General features: G+C 34.4%; 1 protein-coding gene across 1 annotated transcript in view; it reads right to left on the bottom strand.

Annotated features, from left to right (window-relative positions):
• The window catches only part of LOC148946994 (puromycin-sensitive aminopeptidase-like), a 53146-nt gene extending 35565 nt beyond the window's left edge, over window positions 1-17581 (bottom strand). The window contains exon 1 of the mRNA XM_089096483.1: window positions 17464-17581. Within this exon, the coding sequence (XP_088952609.1) occupies window positions 17464-17581 (118 nt within the window). The remainder of the gene's footprint in view (window positions 1-17463) is intronic.
• Window positions 17582-22488: the final 4907 nt, after the last annotated feature.

Here is a 22488-nt window from a genome sequence, read left to right as displayed (position 1 = left end):
CCACACCGCAAGATATGGTAAAAATACTATTCAATTTACGCATAATAAAGCAATATATCTTTTTCTTAAAGAGAAACCTTTGGTTAAGCAGCTATCCAAATTCTTTTATATTTATCAAAGCCGGATGTACTTTAAAAGGGGTGTCAGTAATTATCAGATAATTAAATAGTTGCAAGAAATCTGTAAGTCAAGCCATAGAGGACTGTATATTAAGGGACTGACAGAAAGTTGACAGTTGCTTTTAGATAAGATATGGAATTTATCAAAAACAGAATTATGGTCGTAAACAGAGGGGGAAGGAAGGATGGGGTTTACATTACGAAAAATGAGAGTCTTTTACGCTTTTTATCGAGTAAAAACCTCATCTAGTGGCGGGTGTAGAGGGGGGTGGGGGGGGGGGGGGTGGTGAGCGGGAAATATAGAGGGAATGGAATTTATTTACATCGAGTATAAAGATTGTATAGTTTGTTGTGGGGGGGGGGGGGGATTTAGGTGGAAATATAGAGGGAAGGATAAGTATTTCTTTTTGCGAGAATTTGGGATTGTAAAACAATGGTGGAAGGAGGGGGGATCTAGCTGGAAATATAGAGTGAAGGATGTCCAAGGAAAATTTGTTTGAAAATAAAAATGTACTTACATGGTAAATTGAAGTTGCCAAGGCTTCAAGTTCATCAAATTTATCCATTGTTGTTTACACAGCGTCAAAATACTTTCTGATAATTGAATCGCATTGCATACCCGTTATATACGAAATCTCAAGGGTGAATTGTTATGTAACGGGAAAATCATATGTAAGCACGTCTCTGATTGGCTGAGAAGGAGGATGTATCCGACTCGTTGATTGGCTGAGAAGGAAACACGTGATCTAACTGTTTCCTGTTCCAGGACACCTTGACATTCACCCCTAGCATGCACTTGTCCAAAACAACAATAATAAATAAATCCCTCAGGCCTAAAGATTAAAGAAGCCTTAATGTTTCTTAATTCTCCCCTTCGTGAATCAATAAGTCCCCCTAGCGATTATGTAAATCAAGTTCTCAGGCCAGGCTAGCCAAACAACAATGAAGCCATGTTTGTTTCTTAATTCCCCACGCTCGTGAATCAATAATTTCCCCTAGCGATTATGTAAATCACAGATTAAAGAAGGCATGTTAATGTTTCTTAATTTCCCCTTCGATTACGCAATCAATTTCTCGGAAATCCACTTCCCCTTCGATTACGCAATCAATTTCTCGGAAATTCACTTCCCCTCGATTACGCAATCAAGTTCTCGGAAATTCACTTCCCCTTCGATTACGCAATCAATTTCTCGGAAATTCACTTCCCCCTCGAGTCCTACATCAATAACATTGCTCCCGTTAGAATTCAATGCACATGTACAACCTTCGCCCCGGAGCTATTACACATAGAAACATCAAATAAATCGACCTTGGAAAAAGAGGTCATTGACCCCATTACGCAATCATTCTCCCTAGGGAGGCTATGCCCATATATGGAGTCCTGTCACGACTGGCACCCCCATCTCTACTATTGTGCCAACATCGTTCTTATTTGCCCTCAGGGCATAACTTAAAACCCATGCCCCGAGGGTTGTGGGGGAGTGTCCTCCTAAAAAAAATATTTTCTATCTGGAAATCAACTACGCTGAACAAAATGGCTATCTGAAATTTTTGATTGGATGTGTTTGGGAGAATGATGAGCGGGGGATAGTTGCCCTCCAATCACTTTCGACTATTAAAAATGGCACTAGCCACTCCAATTTTCAATCAAATAAGCCCTTTTCGAAGTTTCTACGACACCTCCTTCGATACGAAGTGCCCGGGTATGGAAACAAAAAAAAATAATACATTGTGCCAACATCGTTCTTTACTTAGGCAGCGCTATTGCGCTGCCTATGATACTAGGTGAGACCAAGATGTTACCTGATAAATCAATCCATTATTTTTTCTGCTGTTTAATGACTGTCAACTCATTATTTTTATTCCTAAGTTTTTAAGATAATTTTTATTGTATACTGAAAGTTACTGATATCATAGCTGCTGTAGGACTATGAAAAATCTTATAGATTAGTTTGCTGTTGTGAGGCTACGTATTTACTTTTGACTCCTAAATCAATATTCTTGTTTCTTATACTTGGATTTTGTGTTTTCAGTAAAGCGCTAGTTTTCTGTAAACCTACAAACATAGGGATATATCACCAGTTTATTTACTTGCACTAATTTTATTGATTTATGTTAGATAGGCTGTGAAGTGATAATTTTTGTTCGTTTTAAGTTTCAACTTCACTCTTTACTTCCCTCGGAAAAGCTTTGTTTTTTAAATTAATCTTTGTTCTTTTTTATTAAAATTTAATGTAGAAACAACGCTGCCATGATCTTTTTTATTTATACAGAATAAGGTATGTTCGTTTTCAGTTTTAATGGCACTCATTAGTTTCAGTTGAAAACTTATTTTTAATATAATTTCTAATTATCACCAATCTAGGGGAGATAAGACACCTCTAGAGTAGAATGGCCCCTATTGACCCCGTACGAACTCCTTATAAGGGCATAGAATACTGACAGGGCACCAAATATGGACATAGAGTCATTAGGGAGAACACGTGGTTAATGGGGTCAATGACCTAAATTTCCAAGGTGTGTCAACAACAACAACATCGACCTTGACATTCGCTGAGAGAGTGCACTTACAACAACAACAACAACATCGACCTTGGAACACCTGTGCTGTCGACCTCAATTCACCTATCGTGAATCAATAATTCCCCTTAGAAACAACAAATTAATTTCCCCTTTCTTGACAGATCAATCAACCAATGACATCATCTGTCAGACTTTAAAAATTTTCGCATTGAAACGATTCTCCAGGAATAGATCCAAGTCATTAATGTCATTGCCTCGGAAACAACTGTTTTGGTCGAACTCCAAAGGATATTAATAACCAAAGGCCATGGAAACAATTCTCCAAGAAACATCTTAGCGATGACTTGTTATAGCGCGGGAATCAGGTTTCTTATTAATTTGAAATGCATTAGCGCAGAGATGCCAAAAACAAAGGGAACACGCTGAATTACGTTTAGGGATTATTTGGGCGAAACTGTTTTAGACAGGTTATGGAACTATTTCGGCGAAACAGTTAGAGACATTTTAAAAGATGATTTTTGAAGAGATTTTAGAAGAGAATTTAATGGTGAAACTCTGTAGTCGTTATAATACACAAGTTTCATTTGAACAGTGTTGTGAGGTCCTCTAACCCAACCCCAAAGGGTTCCAATCCTCCTACCCCAACCCCGAAGGAAGCCCCTGGGCCGCAAAGACCCTCCCAGCGCCCCCCGGGCCCCCCGCGCCTCCCCCGGCCCCCCCACCCCCTCCAAGATCCACCTCCGGCCCCCCAAGGCCCATCGAGCTCCCAAAGGACCAACAGGGTCCCAACGGCCCTCCACCGGTCCCCAACTGCCCCCCCGGACCCCCAAAGGCCCGCCCTGTGCCCCCAAGGTCCTCCCTTTGCCCCCAAAGGCCCTCCCCCGGCCCCCAACGGTCCCCCGGACCAGAGAAGCGCCGCCGGGATGCGCCGTGGGCCAGGAAAGTGCCGCAGGATGTGCCGCAGGGATGCACAGCGGGTCAGGAACGTGCCGCAGGGGATGCACTGCAGGGACGCACCGCAGGAAAGTGCCACAGGATGCGCTGCAGGGGATGCACCACAAAAAAAAAGTAAACTAAAAAGTAAAAATTTCGATCACAGAAGGGCACCCTCCCCCCACTGTCCCCCCAACCCCCTCCCCCAGCCCCCCCAAAGAGTCCCCGCGCCATTTTTTTTAATACTTTTTTATTGCTTTTTTATATCCTTTCTTAACAAGTTACATTCATAATGTCATTCCTAAACCCATTTTCTAACCTCACAGAGTCCCCTCCCCAATTCATAAATACTTTCTTGAATTTTTTAACATGGTATTTTTTTAACTTTTTACGTATCTTAAAATGACATGAAATATGTATACGGCTCTATCAATCATACTCTGTGCTTGTTTATGGACACGACGCTGCTTTTACACTGGTACTCTATGGCAGGTTATCGACACTAGCGAGTTTATTGCGTGCATTAAATCAGTATTTTTTACGCAGTGGAAGGATCAACACACAATTCATATCTGTAAAAAGTGAAGATGAATTATTCAACGAAAGTATGTGCACATGAAAAAATCATTGTCGTGTTGAACGCTGGCAAGGAGAAATACCTGAACTATGAAACGAGTGCAAGTGGAGATCTTATTGGCAATGTATGCATACGTTGTCATGACAGTGAGGAGTTAAATTCCTTTGGTGTACCCAAGAATTTCCATCATGCAAGTGGTGGATATGTGAGAGTAACATTACCAGAGAAATTAGTAGTCAAAGAGAATGCCAACTTAAAAATAATAGTTGATGAAGAGGGACAACTTCTAGCTATTGGTTCTGGTAGCATGTTAGCCGTTGATAGATCTTATCGCAATTCTTCCGGTGTTAGCATTCGAATGAAAGCAAAAGGAAAAAGAAGACATGCATACAGCTGCTTCAACATCATAAATCATATCCTGTCATTTTATCAAAACTGCTATCTATGTAAAAATAATATGACAATAGACAGTGAAATCGCAGGCAGAATAAAAAGGACATTAGCAGACAATATCATCAATGAATATAAAGATGAATTGATGGAAAGTGAAGCGCAAGTGTACTAATAATGTATAATAATGTTTTTAACATATTTTTATATCATTATTCTACATGTCCTTATTTCATTAAAAATATCTTATGCGTTATTTTGTTAAGTGTTCATTATTTTTAGGGTATGCTAGAACGTCAAACGTTCAGAATATGTATTAAAAAGGTCAGAGATGTAAGAAAAATAATTTTAGAGATAATGATACTACTATTCCAAATTTTTCATAGAAGATAGAAAAGTTCAAGTTCTCTTCTGAATTTTACCAACAAACACAATTCAATTCTAATTTCACCAGAGAAAATAAAAAGCTTCCACTTCAGTTTTAAGTTCACCAAGACATTAAAAAATTTAAAGTTCAGTTCTAAATTTTTCCTTAGAAGATAGGAAAAGTTATACTATGATAGTGATTATTTTCCATGAAGATAAAAAATTTCACTTTAATTTTAAATTTTCCTAAATTAAATTCCGACCTTTCCCAAAGAGATGAAAAAATTTAAAGTTTTATTCCAAATATTTCCCCGGAAGAAGAAAAGTTCAACTTAGATTCTGAATTTTCTCAATGAACATGAAATAAGCTATTGATCAATTCTATTTTCCCAAAATAATATAAAATTTTCCACTTCAATTCAGATTTTTCTCAAAGAGATGAAAAAATTTAAAATATTGTTCCAAATTTTTCTTAGAAGATAGAAAAGATCAAGTTCTAATCTGATTTTAACCAAAGAACACAATTCAATTCTAATTTCTCCAGAGGAAATAAAAAGCTTCCACTTCAGTTTTAAGTTTACCAAGACATTAAAAAATTTAAAGTTCAGTTCTAAATTTTTCCTTAGAAGATAGGAATAGTTATACTTTGATTGTGATTATTTTCTATGAAGATAAAAAGTTTCACTTTAATTCTAAATTTTCTTAAATTCAGTTCCGACCTTTCTTAAAGAGAGGAAAAAATTTAAAGTTCTGTTCAATATATTTTCTCGGAAGAAGAAAAGTTCAACTTCGATTCTGAATTTTCTCAATGAAAATGAAATAAGTTATTGATCAATTCTATTTTCCCAAAATAATATAAAAATTTACCACTTCACTTCAGATTTTTCTCAAAGAGATGAAAAATTTAAAATACTATTCCAAATTTTTCATAGAAGATAGAAAAGTTTAAGTTCTCTTCTGAATTTTACCAACAAACACAATTCAATTCTAATTTCTCCAGAGAAGATAAAAAGCTTCCAGTTCAGTTTTAAGTTCACCAAGACATAAAAAATTTAAAGTTCTGTTCTAAATTTTTCTGTAGAAGATAGGAAAAGTTATACTATGATAGTGATTATTTTCCGTGAAGATAAAAAGTTTCACTTTAATTCTAAATTTTCTTAAATTTAGTTCCGACTTTTCACATAGAGATGAAAAAATTTAAAGTTCTGTTCCAAATTTTTCATAGAATATTGGAAAAGTTATACTTTGATCGTGAATATCCAAGTTCTCTTCTGAATTTTACCAAAGAACACACTTCAATTCTAATTTCTCCAGAGAAAACAAAAACCTTCCACTTCAGTTCATTATTTCACAAAGACATAAAGAAATTTAAAGTTCAATTCTAATTTTTCGGTGGAAGATGGAAAAAGTAATACCATACTTGTGAATATTTTCACGGAAGATAAAAAGTTCTAGTTCAATTTAGAATTTTCTCAACAAAGTCAAGGAAAGTTCAAGTTCTCTTCTGAATTTTCCCAATGAAAAAGAAATTAGTCATTGATCATTTCTATTTTTTCCAAATAATATAAAAATTTTCCACTTTAGTTCAGATCTGTCTCGAAGAGATGAAAAATCTAAAATACTGTTCCAAATTTTCTCAACGAAGCGAAGAAAAGTTCAAGTTCTCTTTGGAATTTTACCAAAGAACACACTTCAATTCTAATTTCTCCAGAGAAAATAAAAATCTTCCACTTCAGTTCTTTATTTCACAAAGGCATAAAGAAATTTAAAGTTCCATTCTAAATTTTTCGGTGGAAGATAGAAAAATTAATACCATACTTGTGAATATTTTCACGGAAGATAAAAAGTTCTAGTTCATTTTAAAATTTTCTCAACGAAGTCAAGGAAAGTTCAAGTTCTCTTCTGAATTTTCTCAAGGAAAAAGAAATTAGTCATTGATCATTTCTATTTTTTCCAAATAATATAAAAATTTTCCACTTTAGTTCAGATCTGTCTCGAAGAGATGAAAAATCTAAAATACTGTTCCAAATTTTCTCAACGAAGCGAAGAAAAGTTCAAGTTCTCGTAGGAATTTTACCAAAGAACACACTTCAATTCTAATTTCTCCAGAGAAAATAAAAATCTTCCACTTCAGTTCTTTATTTCACAAAGACATAAAGAAATTTAAAGTTCAATTCTAAATTTTTCGGTGGAAGATAGAAAAAGTAATACCATACTTGTGAATATTTTCACGGAAGATAAAAAGTTCTAGTTCAATTTAAAATTTTCTCAACGAATTGAAGAAAAGTTCAAGTTCATATTCTGAACTTTACCAAAGAACACACATCAATTCTAATTTCTCCAGAGAAAACAAAAATCTTCCACTTCAGTTCATTATTTCACAAAGACATAAAGAAATTTAAAGTTCAATTCTAATTTTTCGGTGGAAGATGGAAAAAGTAATATCATACTTGTGAATATTTTCACGGAAGATAAAAAGTTCTATTTCAATTTGAAATTTTCTCAACGAAGTCAAGGAAAGTTCAAGTTCTCTTCTAAATTTTCTCAATGAAAAAAAAATTAGTCATTAATCATTTATATTTTTACAAATAATATAAAAATTTTCAACTTTATTTAAGATATGCCTCGAAGAGATGAAAAATATAAAATACTGTTCCAAATTTTTCACGGAAGATAAAAAAGTTCAAGTTCTCATCGGAATTTTATCAAAGAACACAATTCAATTCTAATTTCTACAGAGAAAATAAAAATCTTCCACTTCAGTTCCTTATTTCACAAAGACATAAAGAAATTTAAAGTTCAATTCTAAATTTTTCGGTGAAAGATAGAAAAATTAATACCATACGAGTGAAAATTTTCCTGGAAAATAAAAAGCTCTAGTTCAATTTAAAATTTCCTCAAAGAAGTGAATAAAAGTTCAAGTTCTCTTCTTAACTTTACAAAAGAACACACTTCAATTCTAATTTCTCCAGAGAAAACAAAAATTTACCACTTCGGTTCTTTATTTCACAAAGACATAAAGAAATTTAAAGTTCAATTCTTATTTTTCGGTGGAAGATAGAAAAAGTAATACCATACTTGTGAATATTTTCACGGAAGATAAAAATTTCTAGTTCAATTTAAAATTTTGTCAACGAAGTCAAGTAAAGTTCAAGTTCTCTTCTGAACTTTACCAAAGAACACACTTCAATTCTAATTTCTCCAGAGAAAACAAAAATCTTCCACTTCACTTCTTTATTTCACAAAGACATAAAGAAATTTAAAGTTCAATTCTAAATTTTTCGGTGGGGGATAGAAAAATTAATACCATACTTGTGATTATTTTCACGGAAGATAAAAAGTTCTAGTTCAATTTAAAATTTTCTCAACGAAGTTAAGAAATTCTCATGTTCTTTACTGAATTTTACCAAAGAAAACAATTAACTTCTAATTTCTCCAAAGAAAAAAAAAATCTTCCACATCAGTTCTTTATTTCACAAAGACATAAAGAAATTTAAAGTTCAATTCTAAATTTTTCGGTGGGAGATAGAAAAATTAATACCATACTTGTGATTATTTTCACGGAAGATAAAAAGTTCTAGTCCAATTTTAAATTTTCTCAATGAAGTGAAGAAAAGTTCATGTTTTTTACTGAATTTTACCAAAGAACACAATTCAATTCTAATTTCTACAGAGAAAATAAAAATCTTCCACTTAAGTTCTTTATTTCATAAAGACATAATGAAATTTAAAGTTCAATTCTAAATTTTTCGGTGGAAGATAGAAAAAGTAATGCCATACTTGTGAATATTTTCCCGGAAAATAAAAAGTTCTAGTTCAACTTAAAATTTTCTCAACGAAGTGAAGAAAAGTTCAAGTTCTCTTCTGAAATTTACTAAAGAACACAATTCATTTCTAATTTCACCAGAGAAAATAAAAATCTTCCACTTCAGTTCTTTATTTCACAAAAGACATAAAGAAATTTAAAGTTCAATTCTAAATTTTTCGGTGGAAGATAGAAAAAGTAATTAATTACTTTTAAGTTACTTTTAAATTAGATTAAGTTAGGTTAGGTTAAGTTAGGTTAGGCTAGGTTGGCCTACGTACGCGCGCGTACGTAGGCCAACCTAGCCTAACCTAACTTAACCTAACCTAACTTAATCTAACCTAATCATACACCTAACTTTTAACCTGTCTCTCACCTAACCTAAGCTAACCTAAGTGAAGCGTCCGTAGGCTAACCTAACCTAACTTAACCTAACCTGATCTAACCTAACTTAATCTAGCCTAACCTAACCTAACCATACTCGCCGGAAAAGGTTAGGTTAACTTATCAAGAGCACTCATTATAAGTTAACCTAACCTAACCTAACTTAAGCATGTAGAAATGTTTCTATTTATTTATTAATATTTGTTTATACTTAACCTAACCTATTGTTTTGGAGGTTAGATGAAGGAGTTTGAACGATTGTCTTTAATAATAGAACGAGTCACTCCTTTTCTAATTTGAAAATTTGATGGGTAAACCTATAAAACAAAGGAGCCAAAATTAGATTTAAAATTAGAATAGAACTTTGAATTTATTATCTCTTTGAAAAAAAAAACAGAACTGAAGTGGAGCCTTGTTATTTTCTTGGAAAAATTAAAAGAGAACTTTGAATTTTTTATTTCTTTGAGTACTTAAGAAATGAATAGGAAGCTTTTTTCATTTTCATTGGTAAAATTCAGAATTGAGCTAACTTTTTTTACTTCTTTAAGAAAATTCAGAAGAGAACTTGAACATTTTGCACTTCTTCGAGAAAACTCAGAAATAAAGTGATGCTCCATATCTTCATGTCGAATATTCAAATCAATGTATAACTTTTTCTATCTTCTATGAAAAATTTGGAACAGAACTTTAAAATTTTCAACCCTTTGCGAAAAATCGGAAGTGAACTTAAGAAAATTAGAATTAAAGTGAAACTTTTTATCTTCACTGGAAAATAATCACAATCGTAGTATAACTTTTCCTATCTTCTAGAGAAAAATTTAGAAATGAACTTTAAATTTTTCATCTCTTTGAGAAAAATCAGAACTGAATTTAAGAAAAATTATAAATAAATTGAAACTTTTGATCTACATGGAATACAATCACAGTGATAGTATTACTTTTTCTATCTTCCATCTAAAAATTTAGAATAGAACTTTAAATTTCTTTATTTCTTTGGGGAACTTAAAACTGAAGTGGAAGATTTTTATTTTTTCTGGAGAAATTAGAATTGAAGTGTGTTCTTTGGTAAAGTTCAGAAGAGAACTTGAACTTTTCTTCACTTCGTTGAGAAAATTTTAAATTGAACTAGAACTTTTTATCTTACGTGAAAATATTAACAAGTATTGTATTAATTTTTATATCTTCCACCGAAAAATTTATAATTTAAAAATAAATTTCTTTATTTCTTTTGTTAAATAAATAAATGAATCGTAAGATTTTTATTTTCTATGGTGAAATTAGAAATGAATTGTGTTCTTTAGTAAAATTCAGAAGAGAACTTGAACTTTTCTTCACTTCGTTGAGAAAATTTTAAATTGAACTAAAACTTTTTATCTTCCGGGAAAATATTCACAAGTATGGTATTACTTTTTCTATCTTCCACCGAAAAATTTAGAATTGAACTTTAAATTTCATTATGTCTTTGTGAAATAAAGAACTTAAGTGGAAGATTTTTATGTTCTCTGTAGAAATTAGAATTGAATTGTGTTCTTTGGTAAAGTTCAGTAAAGAATATGAACTTTTCTTCACTTTAGTGAGAAAATTTAAAATTTGACTATAACTTTTTATCTTCCGTGAAAATAATCACGAGTATGGTATTAATTTTTCTATCTCCCACCAAAAAATTTAAAATTGAACTTTAAATTTCTTAATGTCTTTGTGAAATAAAGAACCGATGTGGAAGATTTTTGTTTTCTCTGGACAAATTAGAATTTAATTGTTTTCTTTGGTAAAATTTAGTAAAGAACATTAGCTTTTCTTCACTTCGTTTAGAAAATTTTAAATTGAACTAGAACTTTTTATCTTCTGTGAAAATAATCACATGTATGGTATTAATTTTTCTATCTTCCCACCGAAAAATTTAGAATTGAACTTTAAATTTCTTTATGTCTTTGTGAAATAAAGAACTGAAGTGGAAGATTTTTGTTTTCTCTGGAGAAATTAGAATTGAAGTGTGTTCTTTGGTAAAGTTCAGAAGAGAACTTGAACTTTCCTTGACTTCGTTGAGAAAATTTTAAATTGAACTAGAAATTTTTATCTTCCGTGAAAATATTCACAAGTATGATATTACTTTTTCTATCTTCCATCGAAAAATTAGAATTGAACTTTAAATTTCTTTATGTCTGTGAAATAAAGAACTGAAGTGGAAGATTTTTGTTTTCTCTGGAGAAATTAGAATTGAAGTGTGTTCTTTGGTAAAGTTCAGAAGAGAACTTGAACTTTTCTTCACTTCGTTGAGAAAATTTTAAATTGAACTAGAACTTTTTATCGTCCAGGAAAATATTCACAAGTATGGTATTACTTTTTCTATCTTCCACCGAAAAATTTAAAATTGAACTTTAAATTTCTTTATATCTTTGTGAAATAAAGAACTGAAGTGGAAGATTTTTATTTTCTTTGTAGAAATTAGAATTGAATTGTGTTCTTTGATAAAATTCCGACGAGAACTTGAACTTTTTTATCTTCCGTGAAAAATTTGGAACAGTATTTTAAATTTTTTATCTCTTCGAGACAGATCTGAAATAAATTGGAAAATTTTTATATTATTTGGAAAAATAGAAATGATCAATGACTAATTTTTTTTTCATTGAGAAAATTCAGAAGAGAACTTGAACTTTCCTTGACTTCGTTGAGAAAATTTAAAATTGAACTAGAACTTTTTATCTTCCGTGAAAATATTCACAAGTATGATATTACTTTTTCCATCTTCCACCGAAAAATTAGAATTGAACTTTAAATTTCTTTATGTCTTTGTGAAATAATGAACTGAAGTGGAAGATTTTTGTTTTCTCTTGAGAAATTAGAATTGAAGTGTGTTCTTTGGTAAAGTTCAGAATATGAACTTGAACTTTTTTACAATTCGTTGAGAAAATTTTAAATTGAACTAGAACTTTTTATCTTCCATGAAAATATTCACACGTAAGGTATAACTTCTTCTATCTTACACCGGAAAATTTAGAATTGAACTTTAAATTTCATTATGTCTTTGTGAAATAAAGAACTGAAGTGGAAGATTTTTATTTTCTCTGGAGAAATTTAGAATTGAAGTGTGTTCTTTGGTAAAATTCCGACGAGAAATTGAACTTTTCTTCGTTTCGTTGAGAAAATTTTGAACATTATTTTAGATTTTTCCTCTCTTCGAGACGGATCTGAACTAAAGTGGAGAATTTTTATATTAATTTGAAAAAATAGATATGATGAATGACTAATTTCATTTTTAATTAGAAAATTAAGAAGAGAACTTGAAATTTTATTGACTTTGTTGAGAAAATTTAAAATTGAACTAGGACTTTTTATCTTCCGTGAAAATATTCACAAGTATGGTATTACTTTTTCCATCTTCCACCGAAAAATTAGAATTGAACTTGAAATTTCTTTATGTCTTTGTGAAATAATGAACTGAAGTGGAAGATTTTCGTTTTCTCTGGAGAAATTAGAATTGAAGTGTGTTCTTTGGTAAAATTCAGAAGAGAACTTGAATATTCACGATCAGAGTATAACTTTTCCAATATTCTATGAAAAATTTGGAACAGAACTTTAAATTTTTTCATCTCTATGTGAAAAGTCGGAACTGAATTTAAGAAAATTTAGAATTAAAGTGAAACTTTTTATCTTCACAGAAAATAATAACTATCATAGTATAACTTTTCCTATCTTCTACAGAAAAATTTAGAACAGAACTTTAAATGTTTTATGTCTTGGTGAACTTAAAACTGAAGTGGAAGCTTTTTATCTTCTCTGGAGAAATTAGAATTGAATTGTGTTTGTTGGTAAAATTCAGAAGAGAACTTGAACTTTTCTATCTTCTATTAAAAATTTGGAATAGTATTTTAAATTTTTCATCTCTGAGAAAAATCCGAAGTGAAGTGGAAAATTTTTATATTATTTTGTGGAAATAGAATTGATCAATAACTTATTTCATTTTCAATGAGAATATTCAGAATTGAAGTTGAACTTTTCTTCTTCCGAGAAAATATATTGAACAGAACTTTAAATTTTTTCCTATCTTTGAGAAAGGTCGGAACTGAATTTAAGAAAATTTAGAATTAAAGTGAAACTTTTTATCTTCATATAAAATAATCACAATCACAGTATAACTATTCCTATCTTCTAAGGAAAAATTTAGAACTGAACTTTAAATTTTTTAATGTCTTGGTAAACTTAAAACTGAAGTGGAAGCTTTTTATTTCATCTGGAGAAATTAGAATTGAATAGTGTTCTTTGGTAAAATTCAGATTATAACTTTATCTTTTATATCTTATAAGAAAAATTTTGAACAATATTTTAAATTTTTTAATCTATTTTAGAAAAATATGAATTTAATTTGAAAATTTTATATTATTTTGGGAAAATAGAATTTATAAATAACTTGTTTCATTTTAAATGGGAAAATTCAGAATCGAAGTTGAACTTTTCTCCTTCCGGGGAAATATTTGGAATAGAACTTTAAAACTTTTCATCTCTTTGAGAAAGGTCGGAATTGAATTTAAGAAAATTTAGAATTAAAGTGAAATTTTTTATCTTCATGGAAAATAATCCCTATCATAGTATAACTTTTCTTATCTTCTAAGGAAAAATTTAGAACTGAACTTTAAATTTTTTAATGTCTTGGTGAACTTAAAACTGGAGTGGAATCTTTTTATTTTCTCTGGTAAAATTAGAATTGAATTGTGTTTGTTGGTAAAATTCAGAAGAGAACTTGAACTTTTCTATCTTCTATGAAAAATTTGGAATAGTAGTATCATTATCTCTAAAATTATTTTTCTTACATCTCTGACCTTTTTAATACATATTCTGAACGTTTGACGTTCTAGCATACCCTAAAAATAATGAACACTTAACAAAATAACGCATAAGATATTTTTAATGAAATAAGGACATGTAGAATAATGATATAAAAATATGTTAAATACATTATTAGTACACTTGCGCTTCACTTTCCGTCAATTCATCTTTATATTCGTTGATGGTATTGTCTACTAACGTCCTTTTTATTCTGCCTGCGATTTCACTGTCTATTGTCACATTGTTTTTAAATATATAGCAGTTTTGGCACATTGACATGATATGATTTATGATGTTGATGCAGCTGTATGCATGTCTTCTTTTTCCTTTTGCTTTCATTCGAATGCTAACACCGGAAGAATTGCGATAAGATCTATCAACGGCTAACATGCTACCAGAACCAATAGCTAGAAGTTGTCCCTCTTCATCAACTATTATTTTTAAGTTGGCATTCTCTTTGACTACTAATTTCTCTGGTAATGTTACTCTCACATATCCACCACTTGCATGATGGAAATTCTTGGGTACACCAAAGGAATTTAACTCCTCACTGTCATGACAACGTATGCATACATTGCCAATAAGATCTCCACTTGCACTCGTTTCATAGTTCAGGTATTTCTCCTTGTCAGCGTTCAACATGACAATGATTTTTTCATGTGCACATACTTTCGTCGAATAATTCGTCTTCACTTTTTACAGATATGAATTGTGTGTTGATCCTTCCACTGCGTAAAAAATACTGATTTAATGCATGCAATAAACTCGCTAGTGTCGATAACCTGCCATAGAGTACCAGTGGAAAAGCCACGTCGTGTCCATGAACAAGCACAGAGTATGATTGGTAGAGCCGTAAGCATATTTCATGTCATTTTAAGATACGTAAAAAGTTAAAAAAATAGCATGTTAAAAAATTCAAGAAAGTATTTATGAATTGGGGAGGGGACTCTTTGAGGTTGGAAAATGGGTTTAGGAATGACATTATGAATGGAACTTGGTCATAAAGTATATAATAAACCAAAAAAAAAGTATAAAAAAAAAAGGCCGCGGGGACCTTTGGGGGGCCTGGGGAGGAGGTTGGGGGCACCCTTGGGGGAGGATGTCCTTCTGTGATCGACATTTTTACTTTTTAGTTTACTTTTTTTTTGCGGCGCATCCCTGCGGCACATCCTGCGGCGCTTTCCTGCGGTGCCTCCCTGCGGCGCATCCCCCGCGGCGCTTTCCTGACCCGCGGCGCATCCCTGCGGCACATCCTGCGGCGCTTTCTGGGCCCACGGCGCAGCCCGGCGGCGCTTCTCGGGGCCGGGGGACCTTGGGGGGCCGGGGGAGGGCCTTGGGGGGCAAAGGGAGCCGGTTGGGGGCCCAGGGCGGCCGGGTGGGGGTCCGGAGGAGGCAGTTGGGGACCGGTGGCGGGCCTTTGGGACCCCTTTGGTCCTTTGTGCGCTCGATGGGCCTTTGGGGGCCCGGGGATGGTCTTGGGGGGTCTGGGTGGGCCTTAGGAGGTGCCGGTAGCCCTTTGGGAGCTTGGGGGGGCCTTTGAGGACCGGGGGCTTCCTTCGGGGTTGGGGTAGGAGGATTGGAACCCTTTGGGGTTGGGTTAGAGGACCTCACAACACTGTTCAAATGAAACTTGTGTATTATAACGACCACAGAGTTTCACCATTAAATTCTCTTCTAAAATCTCTTCAAAAATCATTTTTTAAAATGTCTCTAACTGTTTTGCCGAAATGGTTCCATAACATGTCTAAAACAGTTTATCCCAAATAATCCCTAAACGTAATTCAGCGTGTTCCCTTTGTTTTTGACATTTCTGCGCGCCTACATTTCAAATTAATAAGAAACCTGATTCCCGTGCTATAACAATTCATTGCTAAGATGTTTCTTGGAGAATTGTTTCCATGGCCTTTGGTTATTAATATCCTTTGGAGTTCGACCAAAAGAGTTGTTTCCGAGGCAATGACATTAATGACTTGGATCTATTCCTGGAGAATCGTTTCTATGCAAAAATTTTTAAAGTCTGACAGATGATGTCATTGGTTGATTGATCTGTCAAGAAAGGGGAAATTAATTTGTTGTTTCTAAGGGAAATTATTGATTCACGATAGGTGAATTGAGGTCGACAGCACAGGTGTTCCAAGGTCGATGTTGTTGTTATTGTTGTAAGTGTACGCTCTCAGCGAATGTCAAGGTCGATGTTGTTGTTGTTGACACACCTTGGAAATTTAGGTCATTGACCCCATTAACCACGTGTTCTCCCTAATGACTCTATGCCCATATTTGGTGCCCTGTCAGTATTCTATGCCCTTATAAGGAGTTCGTACGGGGTCAATAGGGGCCATTCTACTCTCTAGAAAATACTGCAAACTTCCTTGACAGCTAAGAAAAACTTTCAGACTATAACATAAATTTCGTCATCCATACTTCACAAAACAATATACTTGTTTCAGGAAATTTGGTTTTTCGATGAGCAAAAAGTTGTTTTTACACGACCGACTTCGCCTGAAAAAGCCATAATGAAGACAGGGCTTTATAAATCACCTACTGACTAGCAGAAACTAGAACGCTACTGTAACAAAAGAGAGGTGTTTAAGGGCTTATTTAAAAGCTTATATTTATACCTAATCACTTTTTATAATTTGACTTGATAGCACATTTCCATAAAGTGCACTTTCGGTTGTTTCCCCCATTTTTTTTTTATGATAAATCTTTTTTTATTTTCCAATGAAATGACGAAAAAAAGTTGTTTTTCAAAACCTAGGCAGGAGCAAAAAACTAAAGGGGCAAGAACGTCTTTTCCCCTCAATTACCGCCTTTAGAACTAGCACACAGGCTTCATTGCAGAGTGAAGTTCAAAGGTTCAATTCAAAACTGTTGATCATTCAAGCTTTATTTTTTTTTAGATTTTCAGTTGAAAAGTTTTTAGTTTTAGTTAATTTTTTTTCAAAATAATCTTTCACTTTTAAGATGAGTAGGAGATTTATGAAACTTACTAAGAGGGCCTGGAGGGCGAGTATATGTGAGAGGTATAATGAAACTCCAGTTAAGGGCTTTGGACCATAATTATTGCAATGGTACTATTTTATGTTTCCAAACTCTTCCGCTTAAGAAGTGGTACCGAAAGTGCCGTTTTTAGTGCTATATGGCACTTTTGGATGGTAAAATTGGTAAAAAGCACGTAGACATGAGTAATAGGTTTAAAATGACAATCATAAGTAATCATAAAAAGTTATCATAAAAAGGGACAAACCATGATTGAAAACTAATCCAAGCTGGAATCGAACGCATGATAATCTAATTTGAAGTCCAGCGCTCTACTAACAGAACCACGCCTCTTGTAATTTAATATATTGGTGATTGTAGGACTTTAATTGCCTCGCTTATTAAGGGGGCCTAGAGGAGAAATTTGCGGGAGGTGTTCTTGCAAACCTCCAGTTAAGGGCTTTGGACCATAATTATTACAATGATTCCGTTTTATGCCTCCAAGATTTTCCACTTAAGAAGTGGCACCAAAAGTGTTGTTGTCAGCGTTATTTCTCACTTACGGATGGTAGAATTGGTAAAAAGCACGGAGATATGAGCAAAAGTTTTCAAATGAGCCATTAAACATCGCTCTAAATAGTTCTGGTAGCCCACTAGTTCCAGCTTTTCCGCTTGCGACATGGCACCAAACTTGCCGTTTTAAATGTCATTTGAAACTTGCAGATGGTGGAATTTATAGGAAGAGCGTAGATATTAGCAATATTTTTAAATCAACTATCAAAAATCTATCTAAGATGTTCTGGTAGCCCGCTAATCCCACCCCTCGAGAAACAGCATAAAAAGTGGCTTTTTCGTGCCACATGGCACTTGCAGACGGTAGAACTTATATAAACTACGTACATATGAGAAATAGCTTTTAAATGAGCTCTTAAGCATCTCTCTATGATGTTCTAGTAACCCGCTAGGCTGGGAAAAAAGAAGAAGAAAAAGACCGTTTTAGGTTGCAGCTAATGCTTCAACCATGATAAAGAGTTCATTGCAAATTTTCCACGGAAACTAGTTATCATTGAAATCTGTGAAATCTAATAGATGGTAGAATTTTTACAAACCTAGTAAATATAAGCAATAGCTTTTTATTGAGCCATTAAATATGTATCTACGATGGTGTGGTAGCCTGCAAATGTTTCAGTAGCTTACTGATGAGCAGACGATTTATGAAACTTACTAAGGGGGCTTGGAGGGGGAGTGTATAGGAGGTGTTCCTGTGAGCCTTCAGTTAAGTGTTGGGGAACATACCTATTACAATAGTGCTTGTTTTGTCCTGTAGAGCTTTTCAACTTACGAAGTGGGATCAACAGTGTTGTTTTCAGTGCTATATGGCACTTACAAATGATGAAATTGTAAAAAAAAAAAAAAAAAAAAAAAAAAAACACGTATATATGAGCAATGGCTTTCAAATGAGCCATTAAATATCACTCTTATAAATTCTGATTGTCCAATAGCTCCAGCTTTTCCACTTGAGACACGGCACCAAGTTCCGATTTTAGCGGCATTTGGAACTTGCTGATGGTGGAATTTATATGAAGGACGTAGATATGAGGAATACCTTTTATATGAGCAATGAAAAATGCGTCTAAGATGTTCTAGTAGCCTGCTAGCCCTACCCCTTGAGAAATGGCAGAAAAAGGGCCCTTTTTGTGCCATTTGGAACTTACAGATGGGGTAATTTATAAAAAGTACGTAGATGCGAGAAATAGCTTTTGAATGAGCCACTAGGTATCTCTCTATGCTGTTCTGATAACCCGGTAGCCCTGCTAAAAAAAAAAAACGAAAAAAAAACGGGAGACAGATCAGTGCTACCCATGCAAAAAACTGATTTTCCTATTTTGTTCAAGGTGGGGGACTGTAATTTCCCTATACAGAGTTTTTGACCATGCTGATTCCAATGGTATAATTTTCATTGCAATCTGACGCCATTTTCGAGGGATTTCCGGCTTTTTTCTGAAATCACCATAAATTTTATTTTCGCAATAAAGTTTTACTTTTAAGACATACCGAAATAATAGTTACCATTCCTCAGTCGGCGTCAGATGGCAATTTTTTTCCCTAGGATATTTTTCAAAACGTGGTTTTTAACTTTTAGTGACTATGGGCTGTGGTTCATTCTTTACTAGGTTGCAGCTACTGCTCGGCTGCCGTCAATCAAAAGGCGATATCTGACATAAACTCGATTTTACAGGAGAATGAAAAAACAAAAAAAAGTTTGAAGCCTTAGAAAACATGATAGAAGGTGCCTGTTTTGCAAACAAATACATCAAATCTAGGTTTCAGAGCAAGACAAATTTTTTTATTAAGGAAAAACTAGACAATTCTTTTTCGTTCTCGAGATAGTGCAGATATTGCCTTTTAACCTGTCAACAAAAGGCGGTATCTGCAAGAGCGCCACAGTAAAATTCCATATAAGAAAAACGAGATTACCGTTTTACAAAACGACTTTAAATCAAAGCGAAACGCAGTTTCCAATAAGCGTATTTGCTTTCCAGCAACATCAGCTATGTCATGATGTAGAATAACCTTGTTTTCAGGCTGTTGTTTGGTCTTGGTCTTCGATCGTTTCTATTGCGGGAAAAAGCGCAAATTCTCAGAGGAATACGTTAAGATCAAGTCAAACTACAGCACAAGCGTTTCCACAACATTGAATTCGTTTAATTTTATAAAGGTAATAAAGGTGATATTCATTTATGTTATAAAAAAAAGAAAAAAAGTCTACGTTTTTTTACTCGTCATCTGGTTCACAGCCCTCGAATTCGTCAACCAAGTCTTGCACGTTGGCTGTGTGAATGTACTTCCAGAAAGACCTTTTTCTTGTGTCTGCAATATGGCGTACAAGTTTCATAAGGATGTTGTTTTTTTTTGTCCCTTGAAATCCCCTTTGGGACTGCCAGCTTCTTAGGCAAACCTTTTCCAACATCACTTTTGGCTCTCACTGTCAGAAAATCTACAGCTTTCAGTTAGTCGTCAAAATCATATCGATAATATAGTTTCGAGTCTTTCTTCGTGAAACTTGCCTCTAAAATCTTTCTAAGTTGAATATCAACTGACTTTTTCCCAGACTTCTCATTCTTCCATTCGTAGATATCGCTTATTCGGAGCTTTTTAACTCGGGTATTTTGTCTGGAATCCTGCATAACCTTTTTCAACTCGGGAAAGTCCTCAACAACCTGCTTCGAGCGGATTTTCTTCTCTATCACTCCATGCAAGCTGTCAGCTGCCATGTGTGTGTGTCCCTTTGTCAGGAACTTGATGGAGATCTTCTCTGGACCCCATGATTCGTTTACAATGCACAAAAACATGGAAAAGATTATCCAGTTCTTGTTCTGTGACGAGCAGTTATCGGCCCAGAATGTAAATTCTTTTGTATCCCGTAACTCATCCACAAGACCAAAAAAAGCAGAGGCGACAGCATCTCCGGTTCTACCATATGTTGCTTCGTGCCATACTACACAGTATGCCACTTTTGGTGACGAGCCGGTGCGAGCACTAGAAAGCGGTGGAACAAAAGTTTCATTGAAACACACTAGCTTGCTTGTGAAAAGTGATTCTTTAACTGCTGGCTGTATTGGAAGAATTAGGACTTTTTGCATATCAGCTATAAACACTGCCTTCTCCTCGCCGTGTGCGTGATCAGCATCTTTGTCAAGTTCTCGCCTAGCTTTTTCTGCCTGGTTTCTATGCTCCTGTTGCTTCTCCCTTTCTTCGTCTGACACACCTTGCCTGGATTCCTTTATTTTGAACAAGTCACAGATTTCACATACATCTGACCTTGGCATCTTGTTTGATATGTTCATTTCTTGCAAAACTCGAAGGTAAGAACTCTGACTACAACGCTGCTCGGGAAACTTTTCTTGAAAGTCAGCAAACATAGCTTCAAACGTAATATCTCTTGGGATATATCTCACATACGGACTGTTATACCTCCTGTAGTGGGGCTGACACGGCTTGAACGATTCTATATGCATACGAATAGCTTCGCGGTCCACATCCACCTTTCTAGCACCTCCTCTTTTTTCTGAAGGGGAAAATCCAACGCCCTCGGTCTTTAGCTTTCTTGATATTACCTCGATGACTTTCGGACTGGTGTAACCCAAAGTTGAAAGAAACGTCTTTTGGCACACTACCAACGAGAGTTCTCCAGCAGCAATAGGTTGGCTATACCCGAAACTTTAGTATATAATATTTGTAGTTTTCGTGTATTTCCGGTTTATTCTTTTTTGGGGCTACAAAAAAAAAAACGACTTGATGCATGCAATTATTTCTCCCTGGCTTAATTCTTGAAACTTGTCATAGATCTGTCTCCTCTGATCAATTGCAAATTCTTTGCACTTTTTCTTACACTTTTCAGGGTTGCACCCATTCTCTATGAATGGATGTTTTTGCCTTTTCTTTTCAATCTTCTTTCTCCTTTTTTCTAAGACTTGTGTCTTCTTTTTTGTCACAAAAGCAGGTTCTTCAACATCTAGTTTTTCTTGTCGTTCAACACTGGCGATAGAGACTTCACTCTCAGGTAATAATGAGATAATCTCGCCTTGTACATCAGTACTTTGTCTTGCTGCTCTTCGAACACTAGCACCTGTAGAATCAGAATCTTCTGATTCTCAATCTGGCTGATACTCATTTGCTGAGTTGTTGGTCTCCAAGTCATCGTCTGAATCAAGTAAATTTTTATGTAGGCTTTGTCTGGTATCTTCGTTACTAGCTGCTTGACGGTTAGATTGAGTGGACAAGTCTAAAACTATTCCACCGTCTCTTTCACTAAACTCACTCATATCCGCATACATATCTTCTGTAGCGGTCTCATTGTTTTCCGCACGCATTTCTGTCCCCATATCATAGTTTACTCCAATGATCTCAGTCTCAAATTTTTCCAGCCAGTATTTGATAAACTGTATGCTCTCTAATTCAGGTGGAGCATCTGTTTGGTCTACTGAAACTTTTTGTGGTGATGGATGGCTTGAGAATATTCCACTGATGGGTATTTCTTTTGGTATCACTGTTTCTTTGGGAACAATTCTGATGATTCTTTGTTTTTGGGACACAACAACAGGAGCTGCTTCCCTGTTATCCGCATGCATATCTGCTGTCGCCATTTCACTGCTGTAAGCGTGCATCTTTGTTGCCATCTCATTGTTTGTGTCTCTTTTGAGCTGTTTTGAGCTACTTTGCGCATTGTTTTGAGCTGTTTCCCTGAAAAAAAAATTATCAGCAGAAAATACAAAGAACAAACAGCGTAAAGCAGAGGGGTCCCGAAACTTTTTGGACCACGGGTCAGATTTTGGAAGGGAAGGGATTGCATACCAGATTAATACCTAGTCGAGCAGCCATCAGCCAGATCTCAGCACAGCCATGGAACCGCGAAAGTTTTTGAAGGTACAAATTGCAAAAACGGTGGATTCGAATGGCTTTCCCGACTGAAGGCTAGTTTTGTCTTGTTTCTAATGATTCAACTATTTGACCAGGACGGATACAATGTAATATTTTGTTTTAGAGCGCAGAGTCATGAGAGGAAACAGATCCCCAAATATATATAT

The sequence above is a fragment of the Artemia sp. Qi Xiang Cuo genome, chromosome 11 (genome assembly GCF_049724085.1).
Source record: "Artemia sp. Qi Xiang Cuo chromosome 11, ASM4972408v1, whole genome shotgun sequence".
NCBI classification, from domain to species: Eukaryota; Metazoa; Arthropoda; class Branchiopoda; order Anostraca; family Artemiidae; genus Artemia; species Artemia sp. Qi Xiang Cuo.
This window is presented reverse-complemented; position numbering and strand designations above follow the sequence as displayed.